Source organism: Chelonoidis abingdonii, chromosome 10 (assembly GCF_003597395.2).
Source record: "Chelonoidis abingdonii isolate Lonesome George chromosome 10, CheloAbing_2.0, whole genome shotgun sequence".
Classification (NCBI taxonomy): Eukaryota; Metazoa; Chordata; order Testudines; family Testudinidae; genus Chelonoidis; species Chelonoidis abingdonii.
This window is the reverse complement of record NC_133778.1, coordinates 8,701,422-8,718,666: the sequence shown is the minus strand read 5'-3', so window position 1 is coordinate 8,718,666 and position 17,245 is coordinate 8,701,422. Positions and strand designations below refer to the sequence as shown.

Sequence of the window (17,245 nt, the reverse complement as noted above, 5' to 3'; positions counted from 1 at the left end):
ATCTGAGTTGCATGGGTGGGTAGTTGTCCGTAAGCTCTCTCCATAGTTCCGAGTCTCGCCCCGCCCTTGGGAATTCTGGGTTGAATCCATTGTGCGGGTGGTTTGGGTAAATGTCGCTCGTCATTCTTCCTATCCGGGAAAAACAGTCAGACAATCTTTCACTGCCCTTTTTCCCTGATTGCCGCCTGGAGACTCCATCGCATTGGAACATGAGCCGTTCAGCTTTTTTGTTTTTTTTGTTTTTTGGTACAGTCACCAACTACCTGTACAGGACTGGGAAAGGAACAAACGGCGCAGAGGCGAAACATGAAAAACCACATCACACCAGCACTAACTAAAGCCGGAGCAGCGAGGTTCACATTGCAAATTGTCTCTCTGTGCATGTATACGACGCGAGACTGAGTATCAACAGCAATACGCTCTCTGAATACCCACCATGTAAATAACTAGCTTCGCTGAGATGTTAAAACACTGAGGCAGCACAACCAGACGATATGACGGATATGTCCCTCGGCATGCGCAGTTCATAGAGCCGCTATATGAGTGCTCCTTCATGGCTGACAGACTCGAACGGCCCAAAGAACTCCTAAGTGTGATAGAAGGGTGGCAAGACAAAAAAACTGGGATGGCACTCTTCAGAGTAATCCCTTCTTTAGGTATTCCTAGGAAATAGTAGGTAACACCTGCTGCACAACCAGCCAAGAGCATACAGAGAGGGTACGGACAGATGGATAATCCACGTTCAGAGCACATAAGACTGCTCACGTGGCACGTACTGAATCGACGACCATCACACAAAAGGGATCGACAGAGAGGAGTACGACCCCAACTGCACTAACACGCCATACGTATGTTGTGCATCCTACCCACTACACACACTTCACACATCGATCCTACCGACCCGAGATGGAGTATGTACCCGACTATACTGGTACATGAACACGTCACAAAATAAGAAATTGCAAGACAAAAACACAGTCAGTGATCGGTACGATTTGAACATATCACATAAGATGAGAGGAAGACGAAGCACGAAGTAACCTAACACGGTGCACTTCATACGCCACTAGTATCACATAGAGGCCTACGTACAGAAAATATTTTATATTAAGCAAATGCAAGAACAGGGCAGGCCGGCCTCAAATTATTGAGCAGCACAGCCCCCAGTTGATAATGGAAGCATAGCAGGTATCCACCTTCCAAGCAAATTCTACTGTGTCCAATCTAACCGTCACAGAGCGCGAATTTGCACAGGACCCTCCAATCAACAAGATTATCATTACCACCACACCACGCAGCTATAAAACCCAAACCTCAACCAGAACTCGCGCGGCAAAAATTTCACATCTTATACACTTCAAGGCAACAAGATAGAGGAAGGAATGAATAGAAACAGTGAACTGTCACGAATTAACATCCAGCGGGTAGTGAAAGCACACTACGGCTCATGGGTTATCAATTAAAGGACCCAGGTTATCCCCAGGTTCATCAACACATGCCCGATACAGTGCCAACCAACTTAAAGACTAGACGAAGAAGAGCGCATGCTGACACAAACCACGCTGCACATAAAGCGAAACTGCTGCCAGCATGCGTCTACCAGCAGAACAGATACACACGTAATCTGACAAGATCGATATGGGTGAGCATTTAGAAAGGAGTTCAGAAATGGAGTGTTTATAACCTTGTTATCCACACACGTTGAAGAGCGGCGAGGGCCAAAGAGAAAAGAGGGGAGCGAGAGTAAAATTTTATGTATTCATTTGAAACAAAGCACAGCATGATCAAAGTTGAGTCTTTGAATACAAGGCATATCGGGCTAGCATCAGGTATCACCAAAGCCAAAACAGTACCATTTTTATCAAAAGGGAGCTGGCACTCGCAGGACTAGTGGGATATAAAAGATTGAAGAGAGTCCTACAGCATACCCCAGACACAGGATGGCATTAAAACCCCAATCCGCCACTCCTTAGGCGCTGCACAAAAACATGACGTCTCTTGGCTTCTACGGAGTACAGCTTAACAGCCCAAAGACACAACACAGCTGTGCACTAAAAAGCCATGGAGATTTTTTTCAAACGATTCACTAGATATATCCTTCAGATAATTAAGAGAAATCTGATAACAGAAAAGACTATTTGTCTCCCCATCCACAAACAAGAGATAGCACTCATACGTAAAAGAACCATTCCCAGAACTCCTGTCACTAGATCCAATCGATGGAGGATTATATCTAGGTGATTATGCGCACCTCGGCATCGCAGAGCAACATTCCGCAACTCACAGAAGAGGCTACCAGATCCATCAACGCAGGGAAGTCATGCTCGGGACAGCTTCCTACTCCGAGGAACTCAGAAGTTACGGAGGGACAAAAATATAGTCTCAACAGTTTAGTAGAGCGATGGAGTTATTACACTCGTCAACATAACCCAGACTGCCCTACAGAACCGGCCATAAGAGGCTTCCAAATTGCGGGGTCAGCTCGCAGCAAAGTCTGGCAGAATGCTGCACAGAGTCGAACAACCACAACTAACCCAAAGCCGTAAAAGGACCATACGAGTCGGAACTTGTATGACGAGACACCAGCACATAAAGACTTACCATGAGAAATAACCTGTGTTAAGACTCATCTCCTTCGATTTTTCAAGAAGCATCTGATACATCAAAACGTTCGAGGAGAAAAAGTAACAAAGGGAATCAGATATATAATAGCACATTTCAAAATAATATAGAAGGATAGCTATCCAGCATGGAGAGGCGTTGTAGCGTGATCTTGCAGTATTGAACAAAAGGCTCAAAACGCATGGAATATTCTACATCGCCTCGTACACAGGTACAGTTGACACTGGACCGGGGAGGAATGCTACCAGACCCCAAAAGAGAACAGGATACCTACTCGCGTCTCAACATCTATTAGATTCTGACACTCGTTTAAATTGACTTTTAAACCCGTAGTGGTAGACCCAGGCAAGGAGCTCCCCTCTGTGACCTATGCTCACTTTATAAACAAAATTGTGGATCGACACTAAGAAAGGCAGGCAATAATGGGCACGGTCAGTAAAAAATTCAAATCAGTTCAGAACAAAGTGATTTTGCCGTAACCAATATCAAGGATATAATAATGAGAATGGTCAGCGTTAGCAATCAGGTCAGGACAAGACATTCCAGCATTACATTAGATTACTTCACCCAAAACATCTGCATATGTTGTGTAAATGGAGAACGCAGAGGAAGCAATATTCGCTTTGAAGATGTGTGGAATCAAAGGGCGAGTTACGTGTACACCTCTAATTCACTGAGTCATTGGGTTTAAACAGATGAAGTAAAAGAATTGTATGTGACGAGTCTCGGAGAAGTGCCCATCCTGTCTATTTAATTTACAATAGGAAATTTTCATATGAAAATTTTTACTGACTGCATAAACACTCCGCTGACCAGCATACAACACATCAAACCAAACCTAAATCAGATCTTGCATCCCCTTCACCTACCACACCATGGAGTGTAAACGTAACGATAACACCTCAACATACTTTTGAACTCAAACAAAGATCAAATTTAGATTACCACAACAGTTCACAGATTAATTCAATAAAGCAGAAAATCCAACTTCAAAAAACCTAGGAAAGCCCAGAAATACGAGGCCACTTGGACCTGAAATATATGAACAGGACAGCCATATCTGTGGCAAGCACCATCCCTCTTATCAAAAGGTACATGAAACCTCGCCACTCCCAGCATTCCTTCCAGCTAGCTGAGGTGTCTCCATTGGCTTTCTTTGAAGAAATTTTCTGGTTGTTCCCATTCTGACAACAACACTATGGTGAAACTAAATAGTTGATTAAACATATATCTCCTCTCCTCCGTCTGTCCCAACCAACTAATGGCAAATAGACACATTCCTAAAACCCACCTCCACGGGGTCTTGCACACGCCTCAAAATCCATTAAGTAATTGGGTACGAGATCAGATTTATCCCTAAGTCGTGCACAACAGGACTTAGACCTTAACTAAAAGTAGTATTAACTATTATCAAACCAGTAACAAAAGGAGGACCTCTTATCAGTGGCAGTTGCTATTGATGTACTATCCCATGGCCAAAACAAACAAAAAACAAAAAAACAAAAAAACCCCAAAAGAAAGTTAAACTAAATATAGCCAACAAAAAAGAATAATGACAACAGTACATAAGTGGGCAACTTGTTAACAAGATCAAAGGGAGATTAAGTAAACAGACGGGTGCAACACACATGAATTCAACAGTCAAGCTTTACTCTTCAAAATGACTAAGTGCAGAATAAATATGAAGACAAATGAGTGTTTATTGAACATCGTACTCATGTAATTTTTGCGACCAAATGCGGGGTCAAAGCAGATTGAAGGGAAAGTGACAATCCTACTGGCTAACACACCCCTACGCGTGAAAGCAAAGCACAATCGATCAACCTCTCGACAACAGAAGATCTATACTTCAGTGGCGGACAGGCGAACGGCATCAGTCCCTACCAAAGGAAATGTCCTTGCCTCACAGCTGGTTAAAAAAATAATAAATGAGACTTAGACCACAGTCATGGGTCAAAATATATAGAAATTGCCACCTCATTACATGATGATAAAAGGGAGTATGGCATCAGATGACACTTTACAAAAGATACATGGAACTAGAGAACAACTGAGAAATACAGAAGAAAGAACAATGAAAAAACTGTATAGAATGTAGCACAGAAGATAAAAGACCAAAATAAAACTAACAAACAGAAAAAAGTTACATTAAAACCCAAAAGGAGTATTAAGGCAAACGAATCTAGAATACTCCAGAGAAAAACAGCCATTAAAAAGACCAAAGAAAAAACACAAAAAAAGAGGGCAACCTTCTTAAACAGAATAAATCACGACGAAAAACCCTTATTCAACATGAGCCAAACGTTCAAAATGCAAGCGTTTTTCAGCAGAAAAGAGAACACAGACTGCAAAGAGCAGTGTCATGAGCGTGGGAGGTTGATCATGCCTATCAGGCGCACAGGGTTATGGCCTCGTATGCCACAAATCGAACCCACTCATGGTAGGGTCAAGTCATAGAAATGCACAGATCACAAAGCTTTACGAATCCTAAATGCACACACAATGCGCAAACATGGACAAGAGTGAGAAAAAATTTCCTATCACAGGATCACTTAGCATAAATTTCCAAGGGAAAATATGTATTTAGGGATAAATCGCAAATTCTATAGCAGTGCCAACACCACCCCACAGCATAAAAATACTAGAAAGTCAAATGAATGCATAAAAACATAAAACACACCAGGAATTGATAAAAAGTCTAACACTAGACTTTACTAATAACCAGATCGAGACCCGTTTCCTGTTCCAGAAGAGCCAATCAGTGGCTTTGCCAAGCAATAAACCTATGGAACAAGGTATCAATCAATACAACAAATACAATGCATCCGAGAATGAAGAAACAAATCTTACAGAGCCCTGATCCTTTCAAAACATCAGTCGCCAGGAAAAGAATAGCTAAGATACATCCCCCAAAAAAAACTCATAAATAACCATAAGACACAGTCAGACGATCCAACCCGGACCTAAACCCCTGTAAAAAATAATTGATAAATATAATAATGGAGCAGATAAGTCTTAAAAAAGTCAGTCATGCTGAACAGGCAAGCTACCAAACTGGATTGCTCCTCCACCTTCTCACGGTAGGTGGAAAACAGAACTTGCTAGCAACCTCAGGTAAAAGGCAAGCCACGACAGAATGAAAACAACCCGAACACTGAAATAATTCCCTTCGACAAACGTGATAGAAGCGGTGTTACTCTCTTGATAGCAGAACTAGCAAAATCGCTCATGTAAATAACGAAATATGAACACTACCAGCAAGAAATCAGCAGGAGTGAAGAAATGAAAAACTTATAGTAAATGCATAATCGATCACAGAGGAATAAGCAGTATGGACTAAAGCAAAAAGAAGGGGGAGATAGGATAGAGAGTGACAGAGAGACAGACCACACCTCAATCAAGATTTTGCAGGTCCAGGGGACTAAGCAGAATGGTATAGAAAGGATCAAGGTAAGAATCCATTTGTGACTACTCAGAGAACGTACTGTCCTGGCGGGTGGCAGCAGCAACCAGACAGCCACATCCACACACTCCAGGAAGACAGTGGCTGTCCATCACGGATTTCGAAGCTTTTAATTATGGAACCAAAAATCCCTTATCCATCCGTTAGCCTCCGAGACTGCAGAAAGAGAAGATTACCAGGTCGATTGAAAGAACGGTAAAAAAGCATACCAGATAATAGTCGCACGAAGCCCACTGCTGAGACACAACAAAAGTAAAGCCAGGGACTGTCCCCCATCTTCCTCCTACTGATAGCTCAGCAGACTAGCACAAGGGCCTGCGGGCCACCGAGCACCGCAAGGCGTCCTTGTGGAAGGGCCTGTGCAGCAGAGACACCACATGAACGGATGACACAACTCGCAAGGCTGGAGAATCCCCAAGCCCAATTCCCCGACAAGAAAACATGGCACACTCCCGCACCACGTCGCATAACCAGAGGCATGGGGACGAAAATAACACAGACCGCATCCAGGTCCCCCCACGAGGTCTAAGGAATAGGAGCGCAGTCTCTCTATCGCAGCCCAGTAGGGAAACGACTGTCAGAAAACCCGACTAGCCCTCTCTTCCCCTCTCACAGCCCCAGAACGAGGAACACAAATGGGGCGGATACACAATGCCCTTCGTCCCATCGGTCAGTCCCAAGACAAAATGGAATAGGAATTAGCGGTAGAGGTACACGGGACACAAGGCAGCACAAAGTAAGGGCATACACCACATACCACACTTACCCAAGCTGCCACTGCTGGCCACCAGCATTATTATCCGTGCTGCTGGGCTCACCACCAGCACTCTTCAAACAAATTAACCGGGACGCAGAAGGCCTGCGGATGGAGAACCTGGGCCCAGGGTGATGACAGTTGGACCGCAGGCTGGCAATGGGTCTGGGGCACAAAACAGATCACCACCACCATCTCCAGCGCGCCGAGACGCACAAGTAAGACACCCAAGCATTCCGGTTACGAAGTATCAAACTAAGACTCGCTTTTATGTACTTATACTTAGCAGAGACGGACTACGCATTAAAGCAAAAAAAGCCACCTACATGAAGAGATTACAAGAAGTATGAGGAAAAGACACCACCACAGCGGGGAAACAAAAATGGTACAAAGAAAGAGTTAAAAATAGACAGTATCAGTCTGGGAAATAAACCAAGGACAACATGACTTCTAGGGAGCAACCAAGTGGGGGATGACACACAGACACCACCCGTATTTAGCTCAGAAAGAACCCCAAATTGACTTCACAGCCCCAGTCGATCCCGACTACCCCTACAAGAAGAGAGTAATCGAGGGAATATGCTCACTAACCCCCAGGGGTAAGACCCCCCCAAACCAACAAGTAACCGACTAAACCACTTATCACATAGCGGTAGCATCATAGCGCCGTAGTAGACAAGCCTACTGCACTTTTTCAATTCAAAGAAGAATACGTCAGGAAAGCAAATAGGGAAGAAAGATACCATTTGAGGAAAAGGAACTCACGATAGCAAATCCGCCTATTTACAAACGAAAACAGTGAATACGCAAATTGGCCCACGCCTCTAGCGGAGCATAGAGAAAAGGAAAATGTATTGAGAGTAATTCACCTTCCTGACTCGCCACATGAAACGAGAAGCCATTTGATAAACCAGGCATGAGTACGCACAGCAATTAGAAAGCACGCTTTCTGAACGATTTCAAGTGTGTTGAGTGGTACAAAGATTCTCCAGGAAACAGCTAATACCAGCAAAAATGGCCTCCAGGCAAGATCGATTACCGGAGGAGTGGGGAGAAGCGCAACTTTGGCTGTAAAAGAGGCGTCATGTGACATTAACTGTTCTACCATTGGCAAAGACAGAAAAAAAACGCAGAAAAAGACAAGTATATCCAGGAAAACGAATCCAAGGTAATCTACATTATCCAGTTAATGTACCAACTCATTCCTTCTCAGCCCCACGAAATTCATCAAGCCGCATAGCAGGAAAGAGTGGTAAGATAGTTTGTCACTTTATGCACTTTTCAATATACCAGCAAATCACTTGAAATAGTTGCAAAGAAGGAAAAAAAAGTTTAAATATGCCTAAAAAATAATCCCAAATTACTACAGACCAGGCCAAAGCACATAAGTGTAAGCCATTACTAAAATACATCCTCATGTAAAGCTTGAAACTAAAGAACATGTACGTTTACAATCCATTGCAAGGGTGTGATAAAAAGGTTTTTCCTCAACTGATGCTAATGGTCCATTATAAACACAGTGTGAGCAGATCAGACAACCACATAGGACTTGGGCAGGGGGATAAGGGCAGAAATGAAAAATATATGAATTACTAATCAGGGTTTCAGTCCTCCTGGCCCAATCAAACAAGTGTATCGTACAGCCCCCAGGGAAAACCAGTGCATCATGGAACTCGGCTTACCCGAGGGCTACAATAAGATATCATAGGTAGAACACATTAAAATGTCTAAGCTATCCAGATACCCAACATCTCGTAATCCAAATGCAGGTACAGATATCCTACCGGTCATATACCAAACGTATAAGACTTAAACTGAAAACCAAGACAGCGCCATAAACATAAAAATAATTACAATGGTCAGAGCAGGACCATAGGTTGCGAACTAGGGCTGAAAGTCAAGTATAATAACAGCCAAATAACTGGTTCCCACTGTCAGCACCCAATAGAAAATGATTACAGCACATTGTCGAGTGTCAAAGTAAAACAACACAGGCAGGCTGTAAGAAGCAAGGCTACAAACACCCATAGCTGAAGTAATACTTAGACTCACCTCACCAAGGAAACTAAGTGAGGTGTAAGCACACACAGCCTTTCAGGAGCCACAGGCATTGCCTGGCATCCAGTAATCTCCACCAGGCAAGCTTGGACTCATGATAAGCAATTTACACCAAAGATAAAATATTCAGTCCCCAGCCAAAGGAAGTCACCTAACCAGCAATATCACTAGATCTCAGACCAACACAGCGTAGCTAATCTAGAAAAACTAACAAGATAATTACAAAAATAAGATTAGACAGTTAAAACAAATAAACATACTCACAAATATTTGTTTAATTCAATGGTGATAGAGCGCCGAAATGGACAGCTAAAGCATTAGGCTAACCAATTAGCCGACTTTCTTAGGCTCGTAATCTTCCTCACTCAAACAACAAAACCACTACAATTCATCGTCCGATTTACCCTCAATCTCTAGAGTCCAACCTGATGGATAACGCCTTCTGCACGAAACCTCATGGTGTGATTGGAGGGCAACAAATCACAGTCGTTCATAATGGCCCATCTGAACATAGTCCCATCCGAGGACAGGAAAAGCACTGTAAAACAAGCAGTTGCAAACTGAAGCCCCCCCCGTCTGCCCCCCACAGTCTGATTCCAGAACAAACATCTTATAGTAAGAGTAAAACCTATATCTAGCACAGATACATATATATAAATAGATAATACACCGACCACAAGCACTATGAATCTAAAAACAAACAATGTTATAACATCTCAATCTCTTTTAACATATAAACACATTTAACCAGACTGGCCACCATGCATTAGCAGCGTAGGGGGCAGTTAGGCCAGGCGGCCGGGCAACAGGTCTGCATGCACACATAGAAAAAATCAAAGTCTAAACAGCACATTACAACAGGTTTACTAGCAAAGAAGTAAACCTGCCTGGTTGGCATTAAAGCAACAAAATGAAGCTAGACATACACGCAACAGGGATGTGAACGTAAAGAACAGAAACAAAAATGAACGCACAGGGCTTTCGCCGGAGCAGACCAGAAGTTCGAGATATACGGAAGTCAAGGGCACGCCTTGCCTATACCAGGAGTAAACAGCTATAATCAAAAATAGAACAACGGACTGTAAAATCTCAAAACATTTGAGGATAACAATATTAACAAGGTTAGCATTAAAAACCAGCCTCTAGAAAGTTTATCATTTGTAACAGAATACCGCACATCTCTAGAACTGATCTTAAAAACTCTAGGAGCATAAGATCAGGCGGTATCTAAGTTAAGTGCTGGATCCTACTAATCACACACTGCGACAACACCAAGACGTGGTAAGCTGGAGAAGCGGAGCAACAGGGGAAGCCAAAGTGCTCGGGACCGAGATGCACCCAACCTGCAATGCAAGTAAGACGCAAACCGAGAAAGTTGAGGTAACAGACTGGGTTCCAGGAGTGACATCCAATAGGCACAAACATACACCCTGCTGGAGGAAAGTGTACAATGACTCACACCCTGTACCAGAAAGTCACACCGGAACATGGACGAACACAAATTCAAATATCGAGATCTAAAAGAGAGATGTCCTGACACACAAGCTCGAAAAAAAATCTTTCCAACATTTTTCTACCAACTCTCCAAAACTTGGGAGGAAGAGAGAGACTTCTGGGTCCTAGGCATCTACAAGGAAAAACATGCCAGTCAACTCACAAGCTTGCAACTGGGGGCTCTGGGGACATAAAAATCACTTGGCTGGGCTTGAACTGAGCTGGACCGCAAGAGAAGGGCAAGTTCGGCCAACCCCAAGCTGAAGTCACACGATGAGCTGAGACGCAAGCACGACCTGGTCATCACAGTCTCCCTGGCAGATTATCCAACATCAAGCTGTCATTTGTGCAGGCCGTTGGCAGACCAGGGCATCACCGCCCAGAGCTGAAAGACACAAAGAGTACCTTGGACACCGTCGTGGAATGTTTGTAAAATCATGCTTCCCTACGTGCCACTGAAAAACATCTCCGAGTGCAGAAAGCAAAGAAAGGGCTCACAGCCCTCAAGACACGATAATCAATCCAATGGACGTAAACAAACCAAAACCTCCCATGAAAACCCATTCACTAGAGTGATGGTGTTGAGGTCCCTGAGATGTAGGACCTTTTGGAAAGCTGAAAGGAAAGAGGAGGATCATGCAACAGCAAGATTTACTGTTTCGTCCTCAGTTTAAAATAATAAGATGCCACCGTCCTTGAACTATAGTAACTGATAAGTGCCACGCCAAAATCAATCTACTGAGTTGCAGGGAGACACATAGTGAAAGCACTTCTAACGATCCAGGAACCGAGCAAAATAGCCACGAAATTAAGAAAAAAACAAGGCTGGCATTTTAGCAACAAAATTAGTTATAGCGGTATGGCAGTTATTCCAAACGGATAGACAAGAAGAGAAAAGATGATACAACCTAAGAATACAAACCTAACCACGGACTCCACTACGCATGGGAATCTGGTGAGGCTACGGGGAAAATGACAGTTTAAACAAAAAACATAGTAAAAGCCTTTAACAACGAGGGACCTAGAATGGAGCCAAAGACACTGGTAAATTCGAACAGTTGCACACCCAGTCTACATACTTACCATTTTAAAAAATCTGAACAAATTGTTCTCAACACCTTAAAGGAGAAATAACGAAAAAACTCTATAAAACTGCAAGTCACAATAAGTATTATATTATATTATTTTTAATTAGATTGGCAAATCATCCATATTAGTAATGGGTTTGGAGTGTGGGAGGGGGCTCAGGGCTGGAGCAGAGGGTAGGGGGGTGAGGGCTCCAGTGGGGGGGTTCTGGGGTGGGGTCAGGGATGAGGGGTTTGGGGTGCAGGAGGGGGCTCAGGGCTGGAGCAGAAGGTTGGGCAGCAGGGGTGTGGGAGCTGTGGTGTGGGGCTGAGGATGAAGGGTGTGATACGTAGACAGAAAGCGTTAAGCAGCTTGCAGGCCGATTGACCCAGAGTCAACCATTAGAGAGATGTGAGAATGGTATGTACACGGTAATTAAGGCCATTGCTTGCTAGATACGCTAGAACTTTGAAATGTATAGCAAATCACTGGAGAATGATGGAAAACGGGCAATTGACTTACGTTAATCTGGTTGGGTAATTACCAGCGATGCTTAGGAAATGGATCTACTTTAAAAGTCCTCATGATTGCCTGTTGTTCGCCGAATGACTCCGAGCTGTCATGAGAAGGCCGGAAAACTGTGTAAAAGAACATTGGGTCCTGATCCTGTCATCTCAGATCTGCTTAAGCTTAATCAGGGGAAGTTTGAGTTGCAAGATTGAGATCCCAGTCCTTAACTGGAACACCCTGAATATGGACATTGGACTCTAACCTATGGACTAAATTCTAAAAGAACTCTTTGGAACTACAAAGCTCACTGTCTCTGCTATGAATCTGAATCTCAAGAACTGTACTCATGTCTGTATGTATACTAATCTTCTAACCATTACTCTCTCTCTTTTCTTCTTTAATAAATTTTAGTTTAGTTAATAAGAATTGGCTGTAAGTGTCTATTTGCGTAAAATCTAGAATATTCATTAACCTGGGAGGTAATGTGTCCAATCCTTTGGGACTGGTAGAACTATTTTATATGATGAATAAGATTTTCAGTAATCCTCATCATATTTTACTTGGGTGTGTGGGTGGAGGCCTGAGGCTGGGTTGCTTTAAGAGAACTGTGTTGTTGGCTTCTGGGTAACCAGTGAGGTATTATAGAAGCTGTCTTGTGCTGGCTTGGTGAATGTAAGTACACCTCTACCTTGATATATTGCTGTCCTCGGGAGCCAAAAAATCTTACCGCGTTGTAGGTAAAACCACGTTATAACAAACTTGATTTGATGCACCAGAGCACACAGTCCCGCCCCCGCAGAGCTTTGCTTTACCGCGTTATATCCAAGTTCGTGTCATATCGGGTGGCGTTATATCGGGGTAGAGGTATATTGGAATATCCACCAGCTTTGGGGATTTGCTGCCCCATTCTTTGCAGTTCACCCTAATTGAGTGACCTCAGTTGGCTCCCCTGGGACGCTGGTCACAAGGGGCTTGGGGTGCAGGCTTCCCCGGGGCTACGGCAGGGAGACAGGATTCCAGCCCTCTCTCACGGCAGTAGCCCTGCCTCCCCAGGGGAGTGGTGCCTGTTCCCGGCCGCGGCAGCTCCAGAGAGGTGCCTCTCCCTGCCTGCGTGGCTGCCCAGCCTTACACCTTGGAGGTTTTTTATTTTGTTTTTTCTTTCTCTTGTTTTGATGACTTTTCTTTGTTGTGTCTCCTTCACTCTGATGAGGGTGGGTTTTTCTGGGGCATCGCACCTTCCTACAGAAGCCAAGTATTCTCTAGAGTTGATATTCTTCCTCTTAGCCAAGTAAAGCCCCATCACAGTCTCTTCTGAAAAACAAATTCAAACATTCGTAAAAAGCAGTTTTAACAGACTAATTAGTTCAGAGAAAATGCACTGAATGACAGAAAAAAGATTAATCAAGATAATGTGTAAAAGGAAAGGGTTACATACAAAGGTGATACAAGATTTATTTTTATTATTTGATAAAATGTTTGCTTTGCCCAGCATTCTGAATCTATGGTTTGGATATACCTAACACACACAACCCAGCATCTAGATGGAGGTGGGTAATGAATAATCCCAAGACTCCTCTGGTTTCTATAGATCACCTTACCATTTTTTTTGGTAAGTTGACTATAACTGTATAGAATATGTTGGAAATTATGGCAGCTTCTTATTTAAAACAATGCTGCTATATACATAAATCAAATACACTTACATGTTGATAGTTACTTTTCTTTGCTTCCTATTCAGAGTCAGGTGGACCCTTTATAGACCAGGTATATGTCCTACAGAGCTATGCAGAAGGATGGAAAGAAGGAACGTGGGAAGAGAAAATAGATGAGAGGCCATGCATTGATCACCTCATGTACTCAAAAGACAAACATGAATACTACAGGTAATACTTTACAGGATATTGGACTCCTTCATTTTCCCATTTAGTTCAGTCAATGAGACATTTGCCTTCCTTCCACATGCAGTCTGGTTGTTTGTTGAACTTGCTCATGAGGATCTGGGTGATTGAGGCTGATTTTGCTACGTTTGTAGAGAGCACTGAAGCTGTTGTTTTGGTTAGGGGAAGGGATGGTAGGAGTCTGCGTAAAGTAGTACAATAGTGGTAGCAAGATGAAAATTTATATTTCCTACAGGTTTTGTAAGGACACTTAGGAAAATCACTACAGCAGCAGTCTTATTGCTGCCATATTAGTTGATTGTGGTTTTTCTTTCCCTGGCTTTTCGATGGGAAAACACTTTGAACAGGTGAGGCTGACCCTGGAAAAGGCACTTTGGAAATATGTTTTTCTAGCACAGTTCTTGATTGAAAGCAATGCTTTATTGCTCTTGACACCCTCTAGAAGAATCTCAAGGGGCAAGGTCTGTGCTCAGTTGTTTAATTCTGTTTTGTTTTTTGTACAAGCATTTGCATTCTGCAAAACCAGACATTTAATTCTGAGAGCTAAAGATTATGGAAAGCTTGAAAAATCACCGAGTGATCTGCTCTTAAAATTAGAAAGAAGGATTTCTCAAATCAAAAACTAGCCCTTAATCAAGGATTAATGCAGATTAACTTTGAAAACTGTTCCAAATAAAATCTTATAGGCAGTGAGATGAACATCTGATTTTCTACACAATCACTATAAAATTTCATTTGCACTTTGAAATTAAACTACTTGGTTCTTTACTAATGGAAGAATAATGGCTTCACAGCAGCCTCTGGCTATCCAACTATCAGAAATTGTCACAGGCGTATTCTGTCACTTATACTAGGAAAGAAGGCTGTTCATTTTCTTTGATATGTGGTCCTCACTATAGTTATCTAGGCCTTTGTTAACTCAAAACTGGTTTACTGCGTGGTGCTCAGGATGGACCTACATCATCTAACCATTTATAACTCCTGATAGTTCAGAAACCATTACGAGCTCCTCTGTTCTCAGGGGGATCAACAATCCTATAGTAACTAAAAAACTAAAGGTTTATTAATATTAAAAAAGAGTTATTAAGAGGTTAAAACGAATCCTATACATTACAGTTGATTTCAGAGTTTGTAGACCAGGATAATAGCAGTGATGTTAAATCTGCTAGCTTGCAATAAGTCTCTCTGGATCATTGCAAATATTGGGGTCCTCAGTCCATTGTTCAAAGTTCTTCTTTTGTTGGAAATCATGGTCTAGAGATGTGGAGCAGGAAAGAGGCAAGAAGTTGATGTCAGTCTCCAGGTTATATCCCCCAGTCTGTGTGTATGGAAAGTTACTGTCTCAAACATGGAGTCAGGGAACACAGTTCTACATGCCCTGCTGAGTCACTGGGCCTCCATTGTCCATATGCTCTCTGAGGCATCCTCTGCAGCGGCCCATTGGAAGAATTGATTCTCCTTAAATGACTCATTAACCATGGCTGTAAATCTGTTTTGTGGCTGTTATCCAACAACAGATCATGTTTGAAATGCACACAGAGAGCAATGATTCATAACTTCATATACAAAGGTAATACATGCATATAAACAGGATAACAATACTTAGCAAACTATAACATTTCCATTGATACCTTAAAAATCATACTTTGTACAAGATCTATTGCAATTGTATGACAGTGGTAGCAACAGTGATATAAATGATCACCTTTCTTTTTATACAGGGTCATACAAGGGCCTTATAACTGAGTTCAGTGTAACCATGATAATAATGCAGCTCTGATCTAGTATCTCACCTAGTATTGGGTCCCATTATATTTCTAGCACTTTTTATAAATTGATGCAAGCATTCTGAGAGGCCAGTCAGTTTTTAAAGACTTGGAATATATTTTATATCAGTGGTATTTTAGTTTTGAACCATGCTAACTGGTTCCACAGGGTATTGTGTCTGCTGGCTATATGGACTCCCAAAGAGAAGATACCTTTGCTTATGATTAGGGTTGTCAAGTGATTAAAAATATTAATTGCAATAGAAAAATTAAGTTTAATTTAATCGCCCTGTTAAACAATAATATAATATCATTTATTTAAATATTTTTGGATGTTGTCCACATTTTCAAATATATTGATTTCAATTACAATACAGAATACAAAGTGTACAGTGCTCACTTTATATTTATTTATGATTACAAATACTTGCACTAAAAAAAAAGAAATAGTATTTTTCAATTAATCTAATACAAGTACTGTAGTGCAATCTCTTTATCATGAAAGTTGAAATTACAAATGAAGAATTATGTACATAAAATAACTACATTCAAAAACAAAACAATGTAAAACTTTAGAGCCTACATGTCCACTCATTCCTACTTTCAAGCTAATCACTCAGCAAATAGGGGTTTTTACAATTTGCCAGGAGATAATACGTTCCAGCTTTCTTGTTACAATGCTCACTGAAAGTGAGATTCAGGCGTTTGCATGGCACTGTTGTAGCCAGTGTCACAAGATAGTTTTATGTGCCAGTGCGCTTGAAGATTATTGTCCTTCAGGCTTCAACCACCATTCCAGAGGACTGCGTCCATTGCCTAATGACTGATTTCTGCCCAATAACTATCCAAAGCAGAGCAAACTGACATGTTTTTTTATCATGAGTCAGATGCACCTGAGGAGGTTGATTTTATTTTTGGGTGGTTAGAGGTTCTTCTGTGTTTCCACATCAGGTGTCTCTTTTAAGACTTTTGAAAGCATGCTTCACACCTTCATCTCTCTCAGATTTGGATAGCACTTCAGTTTCTTAAATTTGATTTAATGCTGTAGCTTTTTTTTAGAACTCTCATGTGTACTTCTTTGCGTTTTGTCAAATCTGCTGTGAAAGTGTTCTTGAAACGACATGTGCTGGGTCATCATCCGACGACTGCTGCAAATGAATATATGGCGAATGCGGGTAAAACAGAACAAGAGACATGCCATTCTCTCCCAAGGAGTTGAGTCAACAATGAATTAACACATTTTTTCTCCATGAGCATCATCTCATGGGAGCATGTCCTCTGGAATGGAGGTGAAGCATGAAGGGGCATATGAATGTTTTAGCATCTCGGTTATAAATACTTGCATGCTGGCTACAAAAGTGCGTGTGAATGCCTGTTCTTCTCTCAGGTGACGTTAAATAAGAAGAGCAGCAGTAATCCCACAATGTAAACAAACTTGTTTGTCTTAGCATTTGGTGACTGAACAGAGAGTTAGGATTGTGAGTGGACTTCTAAACTCTAAAATTTTATACTTTGTGTTTTGAGTGCAGTTATGTAAAATTTACATTTGTAAGTTGCACTTTCACTACAAAGAGATTGCAATGCAGTTACTTGTATGGGTGAATTAGAAAATACT

The 17,245-nt window shown here is 42.0% G+C and overlaps 1 protein-coding gene across 2 annotated transcripts in view; it reads left to right on the top strand.

The window, feature by feature from the left end:
• POFUT2 (protein O-fucosyltransferase 2) overlaps positions 1 to 17,245 on the top strand; it is a 50,633-nt gene that overhangs the window by 6,520 nt on the left and 26,868 nt on the right. For both annotated transcript variants that reach the window (XM_032804127.2, XM_032804126.2), the window contains exon 3: positions 13,705 to 13,849. In XM_032804127.2, coding sequence (XP_032660018.1) covers positions 13,705 to 13,849 — 145 coding nt within the window. The remainder of the gene's footprint in view (positions 1 to 13,704; positions 13,850 to 17,245) is intronic.